General features: G+C 40.9%; 2 protein-coding genes across 2 annotated transcripts; one reads left to right on the plus strand and one right to left on the minus strand.

The window, feature by feature from the left end:
* Positions 1 to 3,341: 3,341 nt before the first annotated feature.
* Positions 3,342 to 4,283, plus strand: LOC114042327 (olfactory receptor 51B6-like). Its single transcript, XM_027861010.1, has one exon. It carries the CDS (start codon positions 3,342 to 3,344, stop codon positions 4,281 to 4,283), a length of 942 nt encoding a protein of 313 aa, XP_027716811.1.
* Positions 4,284 to 11,252: 6,969 nt separating this feature from the next.
* On the minus strand, positions 11,253 to 12,200 carry LOC114042310 (olfactory receptor 51L1-like). Its single transcript, XM_027860993.1, has one exon. The coding sequence runs from the start codon at positions 12,198 to 12,200 to the stop codon at positions 11,253 to 11,255; it is 948 nt and encodes a 315-aa protein (XP_027716794.1).
* Positions 12,201 to 19,533: the final 7,333 nt, after the last annotated feature.

A 19,533-nucleotide genomic window follows, 5' to 3' on the forward strand; every position in this document is an offset into this window, starting at 1 on the left:
GAAGGAAGGAAGGAAGGAAGGAAGGAAGGAAGGAAGGAAGGAAGGAAAGACAAACAGCAGCAGCAGTGACCCAGAAGGAATCCAGAGACTCATCTCTCACACATCTTTTCTACTTTTCTTATGTTGTTTCTCCTCCTACTCCCTCCTCTATGCTCTCCTTTCCTCACTCTGTCTTCTCCTTCACCTCCTTTCATATTCTCTCCCATCCTACTCCTTCTGTCTCCCCTACATCTGCTGCACCCTCTTCTCACTTCTCTCTATTTTCCTCTTCTATCATCAATTCTTCTTTGCCCTGCTCTTCATCAACCTCTTTCCGTTCCCTTTTCTGCTTCATCAACCATCCAGTCAATCAGCTACTCAGCCAACCTATGTCTTTCAGTGAAATTAGTGAATGTGTCCATACATCAGATTCCTTTCTATTATCATGGTGTTCTGTCAGTAGGACATTCAACAATATTTCTTGTTCTTTGTTGTTGTTGTTCAGTCGTTTCAGTCATGCTCAATTCTTTGTGACTTCATTTGGGGTTTTCTTGGCAAAGATACTGGAGTGGTTTGCCATTTCCTTTTCTAGCTTATTTTACAGATAAGGAAACTGAGGTAAATAGGATTACCTGGCTTGCCCAGAGTCACACAGCTAATAAGTGTCTGAGAGCAAATTTGAACTGAGGTCTTCCTGACTCCAGGCCCAGTGCTCTATCCACTGTGCCACCTAGCTTCCTTCAATAACACTTACTGAGTAGTAAGTAATCTTCTTCCTCTTTATCTCCCCAACACAGTACACACTAAGCCTCCCCTGAGCTCTCCCCATCTTATAAGGAAACAGTATCTTTGCTCTCCACATCCCACCCCTGCCTGACAGAAAGATTGCTTTGATATGGCAATCCATAAAAAGATTTTCTAAAAAAAAATTGTGAATTTAGCACATCCTAGAAATGTCAATAACCAATGATCACATACACACATTGTCACCTATGATCACACATCTTGACTCCATATGCTATGTATATTCATGTAGATATCCATAACATTGTCTAGCATACCTGTGTCTTATGAATGTTTCTTCAGCTTGTGAAACTCCAGTGTTTGTGGTTACCAATTTTTATGACACATATTCAAATATGGATATGGATATAAACATGTATGCATATGGCATATATGTGTATATACATATATACATACATATATATGTAGGAGTCAGCAAGGCATAGTGCACAGAGAGTCAGCCTTAAAATCAGTAAAACCTGGGTTTGAGTCCCACCTTTGATATATATTTACTGGGTGATCCGAAGAAAGTCACTTAGCCTCTCAATGCCCATAGGCAACTCTGTAAGACCATTTCAGAATAGTTGCCAATCTTTGTAAGTGAACAAAGTTTCTTTGCTGGGAGCTCCACACACCAATAAACTCTCAAATCTGATTGTGTGTATATGTATATGTACATGTACATGTGCATGTATATGTATATGTGTGTATATACATGTCCCCCACTCATTAATATGCTTACACACATTTATATACACATACATATGTATGTATATATGTATGTATATATATGTATATGTATATATATATGTATATATATGTATATACACATATATAAAACATTTTGATCCAGACCTGTGATTTCAACTGTATAGGATATGTCCTCCATTGTTCTGGAACCTAGAATTTAAAATCTTAGAATTGCCTGGGAGCACTTCAGTTACAACTGGAAGTTACTTGACTTGTCCAAAGTCACCCAGTAAATATGTGGCAAGATAGAACTTGAACTCAGGTCTTCCTGACTCTAATACTGACTCTCTATCTACTATGTCATGCTAGGATGTGGGGGGGGGGGAAGTGAGGGAAGGGAGAGAGAGAGAGAGAGAGATTTGCATTTATAATATAGAGACAGATGGACAGAGACAGAGAGGGATAGAGAACAGCACAAGAGAGACAGAGAAGGAGTGTGTGTATAAACACAAGTATATACATACACACATACAATTGTAATGCCTACTTATGGCTTACGAGTACAAGGACTCAGGAGCTAACTCCATCCTATTGTCACTTTCTTCGAATGGATCCTGTTACCAGTAACTTTAATCACTCTTCTCTTTTAGGTTCTCATTATCTATGAACTCTTAGCACATAGTTCAAATGAGCATTAGCACAGAATCTTTTTCTTCTTTATTAGGTTAAGAAGTAGTTTATAAGAAAGAAAATCTCTTTCTGCTTGCTGAGTATGTAAGTTTTCTTCAAGAGATACAAGTTTCTTCAAGAGATATAAGAGGTGGAGTTTGTCAGAGTTCCAAAGACTAGAGTTCCACACAGAAGCATTTTTGGTAAAAGACTTCTCAATGTCCCAGACAACTATAGACAGGTTGGAAAGGTGAGTCTTTTCTGGCCTTTTGCCTTTCTTAAGGTGAGGCTGCTGACAGAAGGAGACTTTCTGTAATTTCTGTCATCCTCAATATTAGCCAGTAACACCATGATAGATCCAGTTCCATATCCCAGAACACAGCAGTATAATGTAGAAAGACACTATTTGCAGTGATAAGCATGCAAAGACGTATTAGGGTATCCAGGCACCAGCTGAGTTCTTTTGGAAAGACTTGAACATTGAGCTAATGTGGTACAAAAGTTGGATTGAGACCCAGTCGCAAGCCCAGTGACACACACTTAGTATGTGTCCGAAGTGGGACTTGAACTGATATCTCCTTTGATCCAAGACCTGCTCTCTATCTACTACCTCATGTATCACCTCAACAGTAATACAACAGGGTTGCTATGAGGCTCAAATGAAATAATATATGTGAAGTGCCTTGTAGATTTTAAAGTGCTATGTACACATAAGTTCTTAAATGTGGAGCAAAGAGTTGAAGCCACAGGGAGACAGCAAAAATTTTCTAACCCTTAAAGCTTTCAAAAATGAAATAGAATAGAATATCTCCCTTGGGAGACAGTATATTCTCCATCACTAATTTATCATGTGAATAAAGGGAAAAAGTGACTGAGATACATAGTGTCTGACAACAGATCTCAAATGGAGGCCAGATGACCACTGGGCAGAGATGTTGTGAATCAGATCCCTGTTCAGGCATGAATTGAACTAGATGACTTCTGTCCTCCCAATCAATTCTAAAATCATGTTATTCTATGCATCTATTTCCTATCCCTCAGGCTTTCTGGAGAAGAGACAAATCTTCCCCTTCCTTGCGTCTCTGAATTGGCACTGGGAAAATGGACGTCATTTAAATAAGTAACTAGGTCCTTTGCTTCAGGAAACTCCAAGGCTTGAGGAGCAATAGTCACAGCCTCCAGAAAGGGGTCTTTTCTACCTGTAAATACTCACTCCCAACATGTGGTCCAACGGCAGCAGCACAGCCCCCTTCTTGCTGACTGGCTTCCCAGGCATGGAAGCAGCTCACCGCTGGATCTCCATCCCCTTCTTTGCAGTGTATGTTTCTGTTATTTTTGGCAACGGCACTCTCCTCTTCCTCATAAAGAATGACCACAGCCTCCATGAGCCCATGTACTATTTCCTGGCCATGCTGGCAGCCACAGATCTTGGAGTGACCTTAACCACAATGCCCACTGTTCTGGGGGTCCTATGGCTGGATCAGAGAGAGATTGGCCATGGCATCTGCTTCTCCCAGGCCTACTTCATCCACACACTCTCTATAGTGGAATCAGGTGTCTTGCTCGCCATGGCCTATGACCGTTTCATTGCCATACACAACCCACTGAGATACACTGCTATCCTCACCAATTCTCAGGTGATGAAGATTGGGTTTGGGGTGCTGATGAGGGCTGCTTTATCTATCATGCCCATAATTGTGAGACTTCATTGGCTCCCTTACTGTCATTCTCACATCCTCTCCCACGCCTTCTGCCTCCACCAGGATGTCATCAAATTGGCTTGTGCCAACATCACCTTCAATCGCCTCTATCCTGTTGTAGTTGTATTTGCGATGGTTCTAATGGACTTCTTGACCATCGTCTTCTCTTATGTTCTGATACTCAAGACAGTCATGGGCATTGCCTCTGGGGAGGAACGGGCCAAGGCCCTCAACACCTGTGTGTCCCACATCTGTTGCATTCTTGTCTTCTATGTCACTGTGGTTGGGCTGACTTTCATCCATCGATTTGGGAAACATGCGCCACATGTGGTCCACATCACAATGAGCTATGTCTACTTCCTTTTCCCCCCATTAATGAACCCAGTTATCTATAGTGTCAAGATCAAGCAGATACAGAACGGTTTTCTTCGCATCTTCTCTCATCACAAAACTGGACTGTGACCCCTCTTTAGATAAAAGCTGTGAAATCCTGAGATACGGTTTGCAGAGATAAGTTGTGGGGGGACAAATAATTCCAATATAATAACAAAGGAAACTATATGGAAGTAATGGTTTTATATGATTATATAATGAAAGGAAATGTAAGGAAGAGTTGTCCATTCAAACAAGTTGATCCTAAAGAAAAAGGTAATAGATGCAAGATCAAACCTGACATCATCAAAAGAACGGAGTCTCAGTGAACCCAAAGAAAAATGCACAGGGTTGTTTCCAAAGACACAAAGGGAGGCATATGGTCAAGGGATAGGTTCCTAGGAAATGGCATATTAGATTCAGGATCAAAAGAAGGTTAGGAAGAAAAAGAAAGGTCAGTGCTTCAGTTGTAAGGTACATTCTTTGAACATGCAGCAGGGGTTTTAAGTGACCAGATTTGGGAAATTTTCCCCAAAACATCACTTTTGGAGACCTGGGAGTGGAAGGACCATGTGTTCTACTGAAGACTTCATGTTATTTGCAATAGAGTGTCTGAACAAGTGGTAAATCCTGCTGTATTATTTTAAATTGCTTTTATATTTTGTTTGATCCAGTGGCAAAAAGCATTGGATTTGAAGTCCAAAGACCTGGATTCAAATTCCAACAAATCCTGACTTATATGACCCTCAGCAAGTCATTTAACCTCTGGGTCTCAGTTTCCTTATATATAAAGTAAAGTGTGGACTAAATGATCATTAAGGCCCCTTCTAGCTCTAGTCTATTGAACTAAATATTTGAAGGGTTGTTAGATGAAAGCTAGATTATATTTGTATTGCTTGGCCCCAGAAGTTAGAACTTGGAACAATTTGTGGACTTTGAGGACGGTATATTTGGGGTCAAAAAAAAAAGGAAAGAGAGAATTTCTTAATAATTAGAATTGTTAAAAGAAAAAGTATAACTAGATATTAACTTGTCCACACTAGAATTCTTCAATCAGAAGATAGGTGATTACTTGTCTATAATGCTGTAAAGGGACATCAGTTGAGTATGGTTGGATTAGATGACTTCTTTGAGCCCTGATAACTTTGAAATTCATCAATTCTATGATACATGCCCACTTTTCTTCTCATCTTCATGGAAGATTCTTATCAATATAGCCTCAGTTTGTTTTTGTTTTTTTTTTTCAGTTAAAAGTTGCTATGAGAAAACAAGCATATATTGGATACTTCCTGCTCCTGGATTTTGTGATGTGATCAAAGTGAATTTGTCTCTATTTCTCACTCATAACACTTCATCTCCCATCTCCATGTTTTTGCCCTGGTCAGCCCCCATGCCTGGAGTGCTTAAAGATGTAGCTTAAGCACCATTTTCTGCATAAAGCCTTTCCTGATCCCCTCAACTGCTAGGGCCTTCCTTCCCAAACTAATTGGTATTGAAATACTTTGTATATGTTTGTATTTATTGACTTCATATTAATGCCATATATATTTTTATATGTAATTGTTATCTCCCCTAGTGGAATATAAACTTGGTGTGAGTAAAGATTGCTTCAGCCTTGGTCCTTGTATCTTCAGTGCCTAGCATAAAGTCTGGCACAAAGTAAGCATTTCATAAATATTTTTTGGCTTATTACATGATTTCATTGTAAGACACAGCTCAACTGGATCATCTCAAGTGTATTTGGAGATGAAATTAGGACAATAAACAGAAATGAAGTAGTACATGTCTGCTAACTTTTTATTACAATTTATTCTCATAAGTAACAGTAGTGGAAATACCACATTTGGCCTCTAACACATACAAACTAGATTTCCCTTCAGGCTCCTTATCTTCTTCACACACTCAACTACCAGTTCTCTTAGCTATGGAACTATTAATAATGTTTTTCCTAAGTTTCTTCTTCTCCAGGTTAAAAAGTCCTGGTTCCTTCAACTATTAGCATATAGCCTCCAGTCCTCTGAGGGTTCTACTCCCCCCTCCTCTGGTCACACTAGTTTTGTCAATGACCTTTACGGAATTGATACCCAGCATTGAATGTAGTATGTCATATAGGATCTAACCATGGACAGGGGAAATGCCATAGCCCTTCTCTATAAATTCATATCATTCCCTTCTCAAGAAACTTTCAGTTTCCTATTGCCCACAGGATAAAAAACAAACTCCTTCGGTGTTTAAAGCGCTTCACCATCAAGCTGAAGACTGATTGCACTTTCCCCTTACAAATTCTACTTCCAAGCAAACCAGCCTCCTTCATGTTCCAAGTTCCTGGCATTCATTCACCCACGTATATGCCTTTGCAAAGGCAATCTCCAGACCTGAAATACTCTCCTACTTGACCTAGACCCTTTGGACTCCCTAGCTCCTATCAAGGCCAAATTCAAGGGCTCCCCTACTACAAGAGGCCTTTCCTGATTACCCAAGTTGTTAGTAGATTCTCAAATCACTTTGCTTTTATTTTTTACATATTTCATATGTATTTATTTCTATATAGTTCTGTTTCACCACAGTAGAATTTAAGCTTCTTACAGACATTCATTTTTGTCTTTGTAACTCCAGATCCTAGCAAATGTCTACTCTAGCACAGCTCAAGTCCTTAATAAATGCTTGCTGAATTGAATTGAATCTGCCAGGACATAAAGTCCTTGAGAACAGGGACTGTTTTTAATTTTGCCTCTGTCTCCCCTTGGCCTCACATAGCAAAATACTTATGTCACAGGTGCAAAATACATTTTTGATTAATTTAAATGAATCAGTAGAAATCCTGGGGCCACAACTCCCCATTTTTAAGAACAGCTTTTAACTTCACTCACCATTTCTTTACTTATCTTGTTCTGACCATTGGTAGCAAAGACTGTCTGCTCTGCATTAACTATTCAGATCATCTAATCTGGTGCAGAACATAGCTATGCCCAGACCATTCCAGACTTGCTGGTCTCAAAGTGTAAGTTTTACCCCAGGCTCTGCCTGAGTGCTTTCCTTTACTCTCCCTCTATGCTTTCCTCCTTGGTAGCCTTATCCACCCATATAACTTTAATTGTCATTGCTATGCTTTTAAATTCCAAATATGCATCTCTATTCCAGACTTCTCTCTTCAGCCCTCATACAACATTTCTAACTACCTTTAAAAATGGAACAAACAACTAGATGGTACAATGGATAGAGTACTGGGTACAACAGAAAGTGCTTTATAAATGCTTGTTTCCTTCCTTCCAATTCATTCTGATGCCCAGGGCGCAACATATCCTCAAAAGGAAGGAAGAAACTATGAGTAGGTGCTTAATAAATGCTTACTTCCTTTTCCCTCCCTCACTTCCTTCCCTTGTTTCCTTCTTATAAAACAGAATGAATGTAAATAACAATTGTTTCTGTTCAGGTCAGAAGCCCTGAGGGTCTTCCCCTCCCAGATCTATTTTTTTTAAGAGTCCATTCTTTGCCTTATTTCTTCTTAAAGTCTTAATCACTGAATGGGCTCTGCCTCAGTTACTAAGACTTGTTAAAGACCTTAGCTTGAAATGGCCAAGGTCCCCCATTGAATCCTGGGCCATCTCCAGTTGTCCTGATCTATATCTGGCCACTGGACCCACGGAGCTCTGGGGGAGAAAGTGAGGCTGCTGATTTTGCTCAGCCCTCTCTCACTTAAATCCAATTAACTTGCATATCACGTCATCACCTCCCTGATGGTATGGTTCTCTTAGAGAATGAAGGACAAACAGCAACAACCTGTATGCCCCCTAGTGACTCCAAATTCCCTATATCCAAAAGAGACTTCATCATCTTTCACTCCCCCTCCAAAATAAATGAATGAATGAATGGATGAATGACCCTGCCATTTTCCCCAATACCCATCTATTGCTAGTATCTCCAATCTCCTAGTCACCCTTATAGTTCTCAACTCCTTCCCCACATCTAATCAGTTACCAAAACCAGTCATTTCTACTGCTACAATATTTCTTGCATACACCTTCTCTCCAGTCAATCTTCCACCACCCTAATTTAAGCCATTGACTCCTCTAGAAATGAAAGCAGTGCTCCAGTGGGGTCTCACCAAGGCAGAGTACAATAGGCCTACCAGCAACTTTGTTTTGATTATTTTCTTTGAGTCTCAGAGTGGGTAGTGCTAAGAAAAGCAATTGATAGGAGATGAGAGGTTAGGTAGAAGCCAAACCAATAAAAAAATGAGTATAATAGTTACAGAAAGGGAGAAATATTTATTACAGGCCTGAAAAGGTATCCCAAGGCAGGCTGGTATGAGACTAGGTGCTCTCTAGAAGCTATGGTTCAATTATGGTAAGGAATAGAGGAATTGCTTACAGTTGTAAGCCTGGACTAGGATGAGTACCTGAAAACACACCCAAAGTATTTTTCAGTCTCTCTCTGTCTCTGCCCCTCTCTCTCTCTCTCTCTCTCTCTGAGAGACTAAAGGAGACTTGAGGCATATTTTATGCTTATCTGTTTTTATTGTGTTGAAGAACAACAGGAAAAAAGCATATATTGCAAAGAGGCAATTTTAAGGTTTATTTAAGGCCAAACTTCTAGTAATTAGACATCCAAAAGAGGAATGGGCTGCCTCAGGAAGTGAGAGTAGGCCTGTTTACTGAAGACTGAATGATCAGTCTTTGGATATGTTGTAGAAAGCACTTTTGTTCAGGTATGGATTTTTGTTCAGTATCTGGCCTTTGAGGTCCTTCCCAAATGTCAACCTCTGTGATTCTGTATATTTCTCAGAAGGAATGGAAGACAAAGGGAATGGAAGAACTAAACAGACGGGAGAGCTTACACAAAGAAACATCTCTGGGTGCTGGCAGCATTGATCTGAGGGAACTGAGTACTGAAAGATCATTAAGAGAAGACTAGAATTCCAAGACTCTATTTTTCCCCTTAGTTATAAGGTACAATTTCGTGTCAGCTAGAAAGCAGTATTTCAGTAGCCTTTTACATACTAAACTTGCAAACTTAGATCCGTATCATAGACACAAGACACACCAATATATGCACAAATTAACAGAAAAGCTCTAAGTGGATATTAACCTACCTCTGGGTATTCTTCATGACACTACTCTCTGGGTTCTCCTCCTATCCATCTGACTATTCCTCAGTTTTCTTAGCTGGTTCATCATCTGTGTTAAGCCTCACAACCGTGTGTATACCCCAAGGCTCTGTACTCAGTCCTACTCTTTTTTTTCTTATACTTTCACACTTGGTGAACTCATAAGCTCCCATAGCAATACTGTCAAAGCTCTGTAGCCAATCTCTCTCTGGGTTTATAGTCTTGTGTTATCAATTGTCTATTGGAAATTTCAAATATCCCATAGATATCTCAAACTCAACATATTCAAAACAGAATCCATTATCTTTCCTCTTTCCCTAAGCCCCAAACACTTCTACCAAACACTCATCTACTAAACACTCTTATTTTTGACAGGGGAACCACCATCCTTCAAGTCTCCTAAGTTTGGAATCTTGCTGTTATTTTTGATTCTTTATACTCCTGAAAGCCCCATATCTAATCAGGTGCCAAATCTTGCCAATATTACTTCTACCACCACCTCTGACCCTTTTTTCATTGCTCTTATAACCATCACCTTTGATCAGATCTATACCACCCTTGCCTGGGCTATTTTTGTCATCAACACAGTACCTGGTACAATGTAGAGGCTTCATAAATGTTAATTGATTGATAGTCTGAAAATAGCTCAGGAATGTTAAGTCTGCTAGAAATTTTGACTATGTAAAAATTTAATGTCATCTTTGTTCTTTTCCTCATGGTTATTCACTTCCTTGCAGCTCTGGGAATAGCCAGGTAATAAAGTTTGTTTCACAGTCCGTAGACAAGGCGATGAGAACTGGTTTTTATCTTTATACATTAGCAATAACTTTTCAAGATGGGGTAGCACAACACGGCCAGGATGTGGGACACACATGTTGAGGGCTTTGAGTCTCTCCTTGGCAGAGGCAATGGTGAGCACAGTGTGGAGGATAATGGTATAGGGGACCAGATGAAGAGAACATCAAAGCCCATGGCCAACATGATAATGCACAGTCCATAGATGCTATTGAAGTGTGTGTCAAAGCAGGCCAGGCGGATCATGTCCTGATATAAGCAGTGAGCATGAGAGAGGGCCCCAGGATGGCATAGTGAATAGAGAGAAAATCTTACTCAGAAAGACCTGAGTTTGTTTCCTTCCTCTACCGTATGAGTAATGATAGTCAAGCCACTTAGCCTCTAAGTGACCCTCAAGCAATCCTCTAAGACTATAAACTGCAATGAAGGTAATGATATGTATTAATAAAACAGAGTTCTGGGCTCTGGAAGATCCCTGTGGTGACAAAATCACAACTCTAGTACTGACATGTCAACTACTCAACTGGGCTGGGACTGGACCCATGATTTCATTTGTGTAGGGAACTTCTGGGTGAGGAAACTCTATCTACCAGTTTAGGTCATCACCTTTTTTGCAGATTATAGTCTCAGAGGATTGCTTTGGAGAGATTACGGGACTTTCCCATGCCTGGTTACCTGACCAGTATATGTCAGAGATAAAGTCTTGAGCTCAGGTCTATGCTATTTCCAAGGCTAGCTCTCAATACACTATACCATTCTGCCTCTCTGCTACTTAAACTTTATGCCTAAATGACATGAATTAGTGTAATGACTACGCATATCATTAAATGTAGATTAGGTTAACTTTGTTGAAAATTTTATCTGATAAAGACACTAAATTGTTCACATCTACTCAGACTTCATAGCATTCCATAGAAGCCTAAAAGTATTGTTCATGCATCATTGGCTTCTCCTCACAACTTGGAGCTCCTTGTGGGCATGGACCCTATGATTACCTTTCTTTGCATGTCTAGCATTTAGCATAGTGCCTGGCACATAGTAGACCTTTAACAAATTCTTGTTGACTGAAAACTTAATATAATTAAATAAGTCATTATTTGGGGTTGGTTCATCTCTAAAAAGCCTTCACCATTTTGCCTGTTACAGACCCAGCCCCTTCACTGGAGCTTTCCCAAAGAGATGACCTTGAGGATGGCTTGACGGATTTGCTGTGTCTTGATACTGTAGATCACAGGGTTCATCAGGGGTGGGAAGAGGACTGAGACTGTGCCCATAAACACATGCACAACAGGAGAAGCATGGCGCCCAAAGCGGTGAACAATGGACAAGCCAAGCACAGGTACATAGAAACACAACACAGCCAGGATGTGGGACACACATGTGTTGAGGGCTTTGAGTCTTTCCCTGGCAGAGGCAATGGTGAGCACAGTGTGGAGGATAATGGTATAGGAGACCAGGATGAAGAGAACATCAGAGCCCATGGCCAACATGATAATGCACAGTCCATAGATGCTATTGAAGCGTGTGTCAGAGCAGGCCAGGTGGATCATGTCCTGATGTAAGCAGTAAGCATGAGAGAGGGCCCCAGGATGACAGTACAGGAAAGTGAACAAGTGGAGTGAAGGGGCTGCTGTGATGGCAGCGCTCCTCAGACCCAGCACTGCCCCAGCCAGTGCCACATGGGGGCCAGAGAGAATTGTGGCATAGCGCAATGGGAAGCGAATGGCCACCAGGCGGTCCAGGGACATGGCAAAGAGCACAGCAGATTCCATGAAGGAGAAGGAATGAAGGAAATGCTGCTGGAGAATGCAGGACACCAGCCCAATGGCCCGTGCATCAAACCACAGCACACCTAACACTGTGGGCAAAGTCGACATGCAGAGACCCAGGTCTGTCACTGCCAGAATCGCCAGGAAGTAGTACATGGGTTGGTGCAGGGAATTCTCAGTGCGCACCAGGTGGAGGATGGTGATGTTGCCCAGGACAGCCACTAGATAGCCTGCAAAGATGGGCAGAGAGATCCAGCAGTGAGCCCATTCCAGGCCTGGGAAACCAGTCAGCAAAAAGGTGGCAAAGCTGAAATTTGTATTGCGCAGGTTAGGCATCATTGAAAATTCTTCCTGGGATAAATTGGGATTGGGTAGTTAATAAAACAAAAAAGAGAGAGAGGCAGATCAATCCCTCCCATTAACCCCAGATTATCATTTACCTTCTGGTTACCTTGGCCCAGGCTGAATCTCCATAGTCATTCCTTTGGACACAGGCTTCACCCAAAGTTTTCATGCCTCATCTATTCTACCATGCCCTTCTGTATCCCTTGTCAATCCCTAAGACTGGATCACCATCACTGAGAATTTTCTCTGATACCCATGCTGCTGCTGGAGAAAAATATGGAGCTGTGATGATTTGGCCTTTACCAAATCCATTTCATTTGCCATGCAGTGTGTATTCCCTGCTTCTCAGAAATCCTAATATCTTTTACTCTGACCAATAAAAAGCACCCCCAAAGAGTTCAAGTTCTTACTTAAAGCCCTAGATACACCCAGCTGTTTGCCAATAGGCACGCATGCAAAAGCCATCTACACTGAATTCTTTCATTTATTTGCTACCAACCAATATTTCCTCTTAGGTAAGTCACCTTAAAGCTTTTGGCCTCAGTCATATAATTTGTAAAATGAACTGAACTAGATGATTTTTAAGGTCATTTCTAGCTCTAAACTTCAAGGATTCTCCCTATTTATCCCTCAAGATGTGAGCATATGACTGCACTTTGGTTCTTTTAGTGGGGGAGGTGAGGAGGATGTATATGTGTATCTGTGTTGGGAAGTTTTGGATATGTCAAAAGAAGATACATTTTTAAGAATGTTTATTTATGAGCAGAAGGCATTTCAACCTAAACACTACTTTATACTTCTATCAGATCCTGGAGATTACTCAGTGCTAATCTCCTATCATCAGAGTTTGGTTTTGTAATCAAGCTATATTTACAGCAAAATTAATTTCATACTTTATTCTTACTCATGCCAAATAATTAATGTTGCATGCCTACACATCAATGTCCTTATGTATCCCTGCCTCTCGCTCTAGCAGCTGAAGACCTCATTTTAGATTTCCCCAAAAATATTGAGGCCATTCATTCATAGAGAAATCTCTCTTTTCCCATTCTTTTCATCTCATATCCCTCAGGAATTTCCCCCTACTATTTTCTCCATCACCACGTTCTTACATGAAGATGTGGCCAGCACAAAGGCCAAGCACCTCTATATTCACTCATGTTCCTATACCCTCCATTTTTTCTAGCAAATTGCCCCCACTCTCATTCTCACTCTCTTCAGTCTATTCCTGTCTACTCACATCCCTCCCTACTTCACTTCATTCTCACCTCAGCTGCTAAAATGATTTTCCTAATGCGCAAGTCTTATGAAGTCAGCCCCATCTGCTCCTTTTTATCTCTGGAATGAAAGATAATAAGTCTTGGGTTTGGTATGTAAAGTCCTTTTATAACCTGACCCTTACCACTCAGCTCTTCTTCTACTTTCATCCTCCACCTACACTCTATGATCCAGATATATTAGTCTAATAGTTATCCCTCAGACACCACACTTTATGTCTATTTCTTCACTGTCTGTCCCCCATGACTCTAATGCTCCCCTTCCTTCAAGATTCAGCTCAAGTATTATTTTTTTATGGAGGACTTTCCCTGTTCCCCCAGCAGTCAGTACATTCCCCTTTGAGATTATTTCCATCTACTCTGAATATATCTTGTAAGTACCAAATTATTTACATATTTTATCACCCATTTTAATATGATCTCCTTCAAGGCAGGACCCATATTTTTGCCTTTCCTCGTATCCCCAGTACACAGTCCGTGGCAAAGAGTGAGCACTTCAATAATGTTTCTTGAGTAATTGACTGTCTATGCCCATCGTCGCCTCCAGTTTTAGTAGCAAACTGTCTTCCTCTCCAAATGTAATAACTCCTTTAACATATTCTATTCCAACCACCCCGCCTCCAGATCCCTGAGATAGTTTTCTACTGTGCCTTCTCTCATCAATATCATTATTCTCTCCTTCACTGGCTCTTTCCCCTCAGCCTTCAAAATGTATAGCTCCTCTCTGAGTTGAAAAACATTTTACTTATGCCATTTTACTTCTTTTTTGCACTGACAAATTAAAAATGAGTTTCTTTTCCCACACCTACTAAAAATATTTTCTCTAAGGTCACCAGTATGGAAAAAAGAGAAAGAGAAACTGATCTGTCCTATTCAAAGGCTTATCTCAATTCTAATTCTCCTTGAACTCTCTAAATTAATTGACAGTTTTAACTCTCCATTTCTTATTAAAAATCTTTCCTTCCTTAGATTCCATGACTTTTCATAATCCAAATATCCTTCCTTTCTTAACAAAAGTTTATTGTTGTTCTTTTACTCATTCTGGTCCAAAAAGGGAGAGTGGAAAGAGAGCTGTCCAAGAACGTCATTTAATTTCTCTGAGCCTCAGCTTTTTTTTTTTGGAGGGGGAGGAGGCTAGGCAATGGGGTTAAGTGACTTGCGCAGGGTCACATAGCTAGTAAGTGTCAAGTGTCTGAGGCTAGATTTGAACTCAGGTCCTCCTGACTGCAAGGCCAGTGCTCTATCTACTGTGCCACCTAGCCGCCCTGAGCCTCAGCTATTTTTACCTGTAAAATGGAGCATAACCATGCTACTATTATCTGTTTCATGAACTTCTTTTAATAGAACAGGTTATAATCTATAAAGTGTTTTTTTTTTCCTTATTGGTCATTAATGTCTTTTTGTTGTTGTTGTTTGTTTGTTTTTTAGGCAATTGGGGTTAAGTGACTTGCATTTTTTTCACTATGTAATTGTGCCTTTCAAAATATAGCGCAATATTCCATCTTTGGCCTTATTAGGACAGAGAACAGTGGAACAATTATAGTCCCTTTCCCTCCTGGCTCTGCTTCTGACTTTCTAGATTTTGCCGCTCTGCCTCAGGGGCTGTCTCACCACAGAACCTCTCTCTATCTGTTGGCCTTTTGGCCCATTGGTGAGGTCCTCCTGACCTCCATTTAAGGGATGGGCCAAGGCCAGACAAACTCCATTCCCCTTTCAGATTTGCTTCTGACTTTCTGGCTAGAGAGAGTTCCACAATTTTAGAGGATTCTAGGACTTAGTGATATTGAGACACATCATGGTATAAGGTGCTGACCTGGTAGTGAAGACTAGTTTTCAAATCCGGCATCTGACACTCACTGCCTATATGACCATGGATGTGTCACTCAGTTTCCTCATCTATAAAATGAGGGAATTACCTTTAATACCCCTTCCAGCTATACATTGAAGATCCCATAATTATGTAGCCCAGCCTTCTTATTGTACAAATCAGTAAACTGAGGCCTAGAGAAGATAAGTGACTTTCTCTTTTACTAGAAAAAAGGAGAGGCAGGATCCAAACTCAGGTCCTCTGGCACCAAATCCAATGCTCTTTCTACTATACCCATTCCTCCTCCTTCAGCAGATGTCCAGATGGTCATTGAAATCCCAAAGCACAAGTATATTCTATGTCATTATCAGTTGGATGATTTGCAAGTTCCTCCTCATCCAATTCTTCTGGGTGGCAGGACACCAGAAGTCAAGTCTTACCCTGTTACTGATGGTCTTCTTCAGTCTGTGGGTTCTCACCCAAATGGCTTCATGCATGTATCTCACCTCATGTACATGTGCTCTCAGGTAAATATCTTCCTGATTTATGATGTTATCCACCTTTTTAAACATCTGGTTTGTTTCTTTTAAAGGTAGAATATGCTTCCATTAGTGCACTAATCCACTAATCACAAGTGGTATAATGATCACAGTGAATTGAGAGCTGCTTTCAAAGCCAAGATAAGTTAGGGTCAAGCCCCCCATCTCTGTCATATACTGGCAGTGAGATCCTAGGTAAATCCCTAACCCTCTTAGGATGCTAAACAACTCTCTAAGACTGGCAGTTGCAGAGAAAATTGCTGACCTGCTTTGGCAGAAAGAATGTCCAAATCTAAGAGTACTCTATGAAATCACTCCTCCAGTCCCTTTCCTATTAATGTTTCACATACCAACAGTTCTCAGTGATAGCTCTGAGGTTGAATTTGCCTGCTCTTGGCAAGATAAGTAGCTGACTGTGTTTCTTTGGCATTCTCTGTGCATTGGTATATGAACATCTGGTCCCACAAATATTAACTCTCTGCCACTGTCTCTTGTGAATTACTAGGAATCTCTACTGCTACTAGATCAGGGGTTCTTAACCTGGACTCCATGAACCTGGGTTTTCTTTAATATTTTGAAAACTGCATTTCAGTATAACCAGTTTCCCTTTTAATCCTCTTTATCTTATGCATTTAAAAATAGTATTATGAGAAGGAGCTCATAAGCTTCACCAAAGGGGTCAACAATGAAAAAAAAAAAAGCCTACTCTAAGCAATGCTTCCTGTTCTCTGTAGATCTGAATTGCTCTATCTGTGATCTTTTCTCACCCTTCCCCTTGTTTCAGTTTAAATTGAAAATGTGGCATATCTTTTGACTAGATTGCTTTCACCCTCGCTAACAAAGAGATTCAGGAACAGGGAGAGGATGAGATTCTGTACTGAGAGGGCTGAGGAGACACAAGAAAATACCAAGAGACAGAGCGGACTGTGAAAGAATGGGGGAGGGGCAGAGAGACAGAGATACAGAGAAAGACAGAGACAGAGGAGCCAGGGACAGATAGATACAGAGAAAGACTTACAGAGACAGGGAATCTGGATGAGGTATAGAGAGAAGGGAATACTCATCAACAGAGAAAGAGAAGGCAAAGAGGAGTGGGAAGCCGGACAATGGTGAGATGGCAGACTGGGAGAATGAGACTTGGTAATCAAAAAGACATAGAAAATACTGACCCTACAGTGGTATCTCCTAAGCCATGTCATTCAGTACTCTTGTCTCTTTCTTTGTCGGTGAGATGAGAATCTGCCTAATATTTCAAGACCCTCAGGAATGGAAACTCCGTGGCCACCTTCCATTCCTGCCATCAGCCTCTCACCTAGTTGTCTAGCTACAAGCTTTCTCTTTTGAGGCAGCGCCAGCACCTTCTTTTATATTCTGTTCTTGGAATTCAGTTTTGTGGAATTTGAAAATAGGGAGAGTACTGGATATTGGTTAAAAGATTTTAGTCTCTATTTCCAACTGTGTGACATTGGGCAAATCCATGACTTCCCTATGCCTCAATCTCCTCACATGTAAGGGATTGGGACCAGACAGGATTATACAGTAACTGGCCTCCTAGCTTCATGGTACTGTTCTGAAGATCAAGTGAATTTGTGAAAGAAAAATACGGTGATACACACCTGCAGGTTCTGATACTAAGGAAGCTGAGACTGGCGGTTTGCTCAAGTGTGGGAGTTCTTAGCTGCAGTGTAACTGAACTTCTCCAGGTAAGAGGTCAGAAGGCTGCTTGAGAAGGGGTGGGGATGGGGGGAAGTAACCCAGATCTGAAACGAAGCTCATCAAAGTTTCTGACCTGATCAGCAGTGGGTGGGGTCAATGAAGGGGTCTGGGCAAGGAGATTCAGTCTCAAAATTGATTGATAGATAAGAAGAATAAAGGTCTTTGAAAAGTAAAACAGATTGCAAAAATGTGAGAAATAGGTACTGCTAATACTTAAAATTCTTTCTTTCATATCACCTCCTCTTCCCCTAGGTCAATAATAATTCTGTTCTGGCCATCAGACTATCTTCTGGACTCCACCCAAGCCCCAATATTCCCCAACAAGTGCTTATCTCCATATTCACTCACCTGCTTTCTCTGTCAGCTGGGCTTTCTCTGCCCACATCTGCAGAGCCAGGCCTAAGCTCTGCCTATCTAGTACCCCAGTCTCCTTCCCCACGATGGTTGAGAGCCTGTGGGCTACCCTCTGCTACTGAGATATTTATAGCAATTTTCTTTTTACAGACACTACCCCTGGGACTTCAGGCTGAGGCTTAATAGTGACTCCTAAGGGACTCCTGTAGTTCTACACAGGGAGTCCCTTGCCTCACAGGCCTGTGGAGTCAGTGCTCCTCCCTCCCCTGCCACTTCCTGCCCCAGTGGATCCTGATTTCTAGGTTTTACAGCTAAGAGACTTTAAGAATCAGCTAGTCTAACTCAGGCATTTTAGAGAAAGGAGACTGAGGCCAAGAGAAAGGAAAGGAGAGATAATGATAATTAACATTTATACAGCCTTTCAAATACATTTTCTCTTTTGAGAATCCTAACAAACCTTTGAGTGCACAAGTCAGGTCAATAAGCATTTATTAAGTGCCTACTGTGTGCCAGGCACTATGTTAAGTACTGAGAATACAAAGAAAGGTTAAAAAACAATAGCTCCTGTTCTCAGGGAGCTCACAGTCTAATGAAGAAGACAATATGCAAACAAAAATGTACAAACAAGATCTGTACAGGATAAAATGGGAGTAGTCTCAAAGGGAAGACATTAAGGTTAAGAAGGACCTAGGATGGGGCAGAGCCAAGATGGCAGATTAGAGGAAGGAACCCAGCTGAACTCTCTCAACGTTCACCTCCAGTGCACAATAAGGGCAATGTTGTAATGATAATCAACTGTGAAAGACTTGGCTACTCTGATAAATGGAATAATCCAACACAATCCCAAAGGACTCATGATGAAAAATGCTATCCCCGTCTCCAGAAAGAGAACTTACAGACTCAAGAATGCCAGTTGAAATATAATTTTCTCACTTTTTCTTTCCCTTTTTGCAATGTGGCTAACATAGAAATATGTTTTGCCTTATTTCACATGTATAATTGATATATTGCTTGCCTCCTTAGTGGGTGGGGGAGGGGCTGAGAGGGAGGGGAGAATCTGGATATCAAAATTTAAAAGAATGCTTAAAATAAATAAATTATTTTTTTTAAGAAAAGGACTCCAGAAAGGCTTTTCACAGAAGATGGGATTTTGACTGAGACTTGAGGGAAACTAGGGAAGAAAGGAGATAGAAATAAGGAGGGAGAGAGTCCCAGGATGTTGGACAGCTTATCAAAATGCCTGGAGTTGGGGGATAGAGTGTCTTATGAAAAGAACAGAAGGAAAGCCAATGTTACTGAATTATAAAGTATGTGAAGAGGAGTGAGGTGTAAAAATACTGGAAAAGAAAGAAACAGCCATATCATGAAGGGTTATAAAAGCCAAACAAAGGATTTTATATATCCTGGAGTTAAAATGATCCACTGGAGTTTATTGACTAGGGGGAGGATATTGTCATCCAATATTTTAGGAAGATCACTTTGACAACGGAGTGGAGGATAGATTGGAGTGGGAAGACACCTGAGGCAGGAAGACAGAGGGGTGAGGGAAGGGGGGAAAAGAGAGAGAGACAGAGACAGAGAATTAGAGAGACAGAGACAGAAACACAGAGACAGAGATACAGAGAGAGAGA

This window comes from Vombatus ursinus, unplaced genomic scaffold (genome assembly GCF_900497805.2).
Source record: "Vombatus ursinus unplaced genomic scaffold, bare-nosed wombat genome assembly UNPS02014355.1, whole genome shotgun sequence".
NCBI lineage: Eukaryota > Metazoa > Chordata > Mammalia > Diprotodontia > Vombatidae > Vombatus > Vombatus ursinus.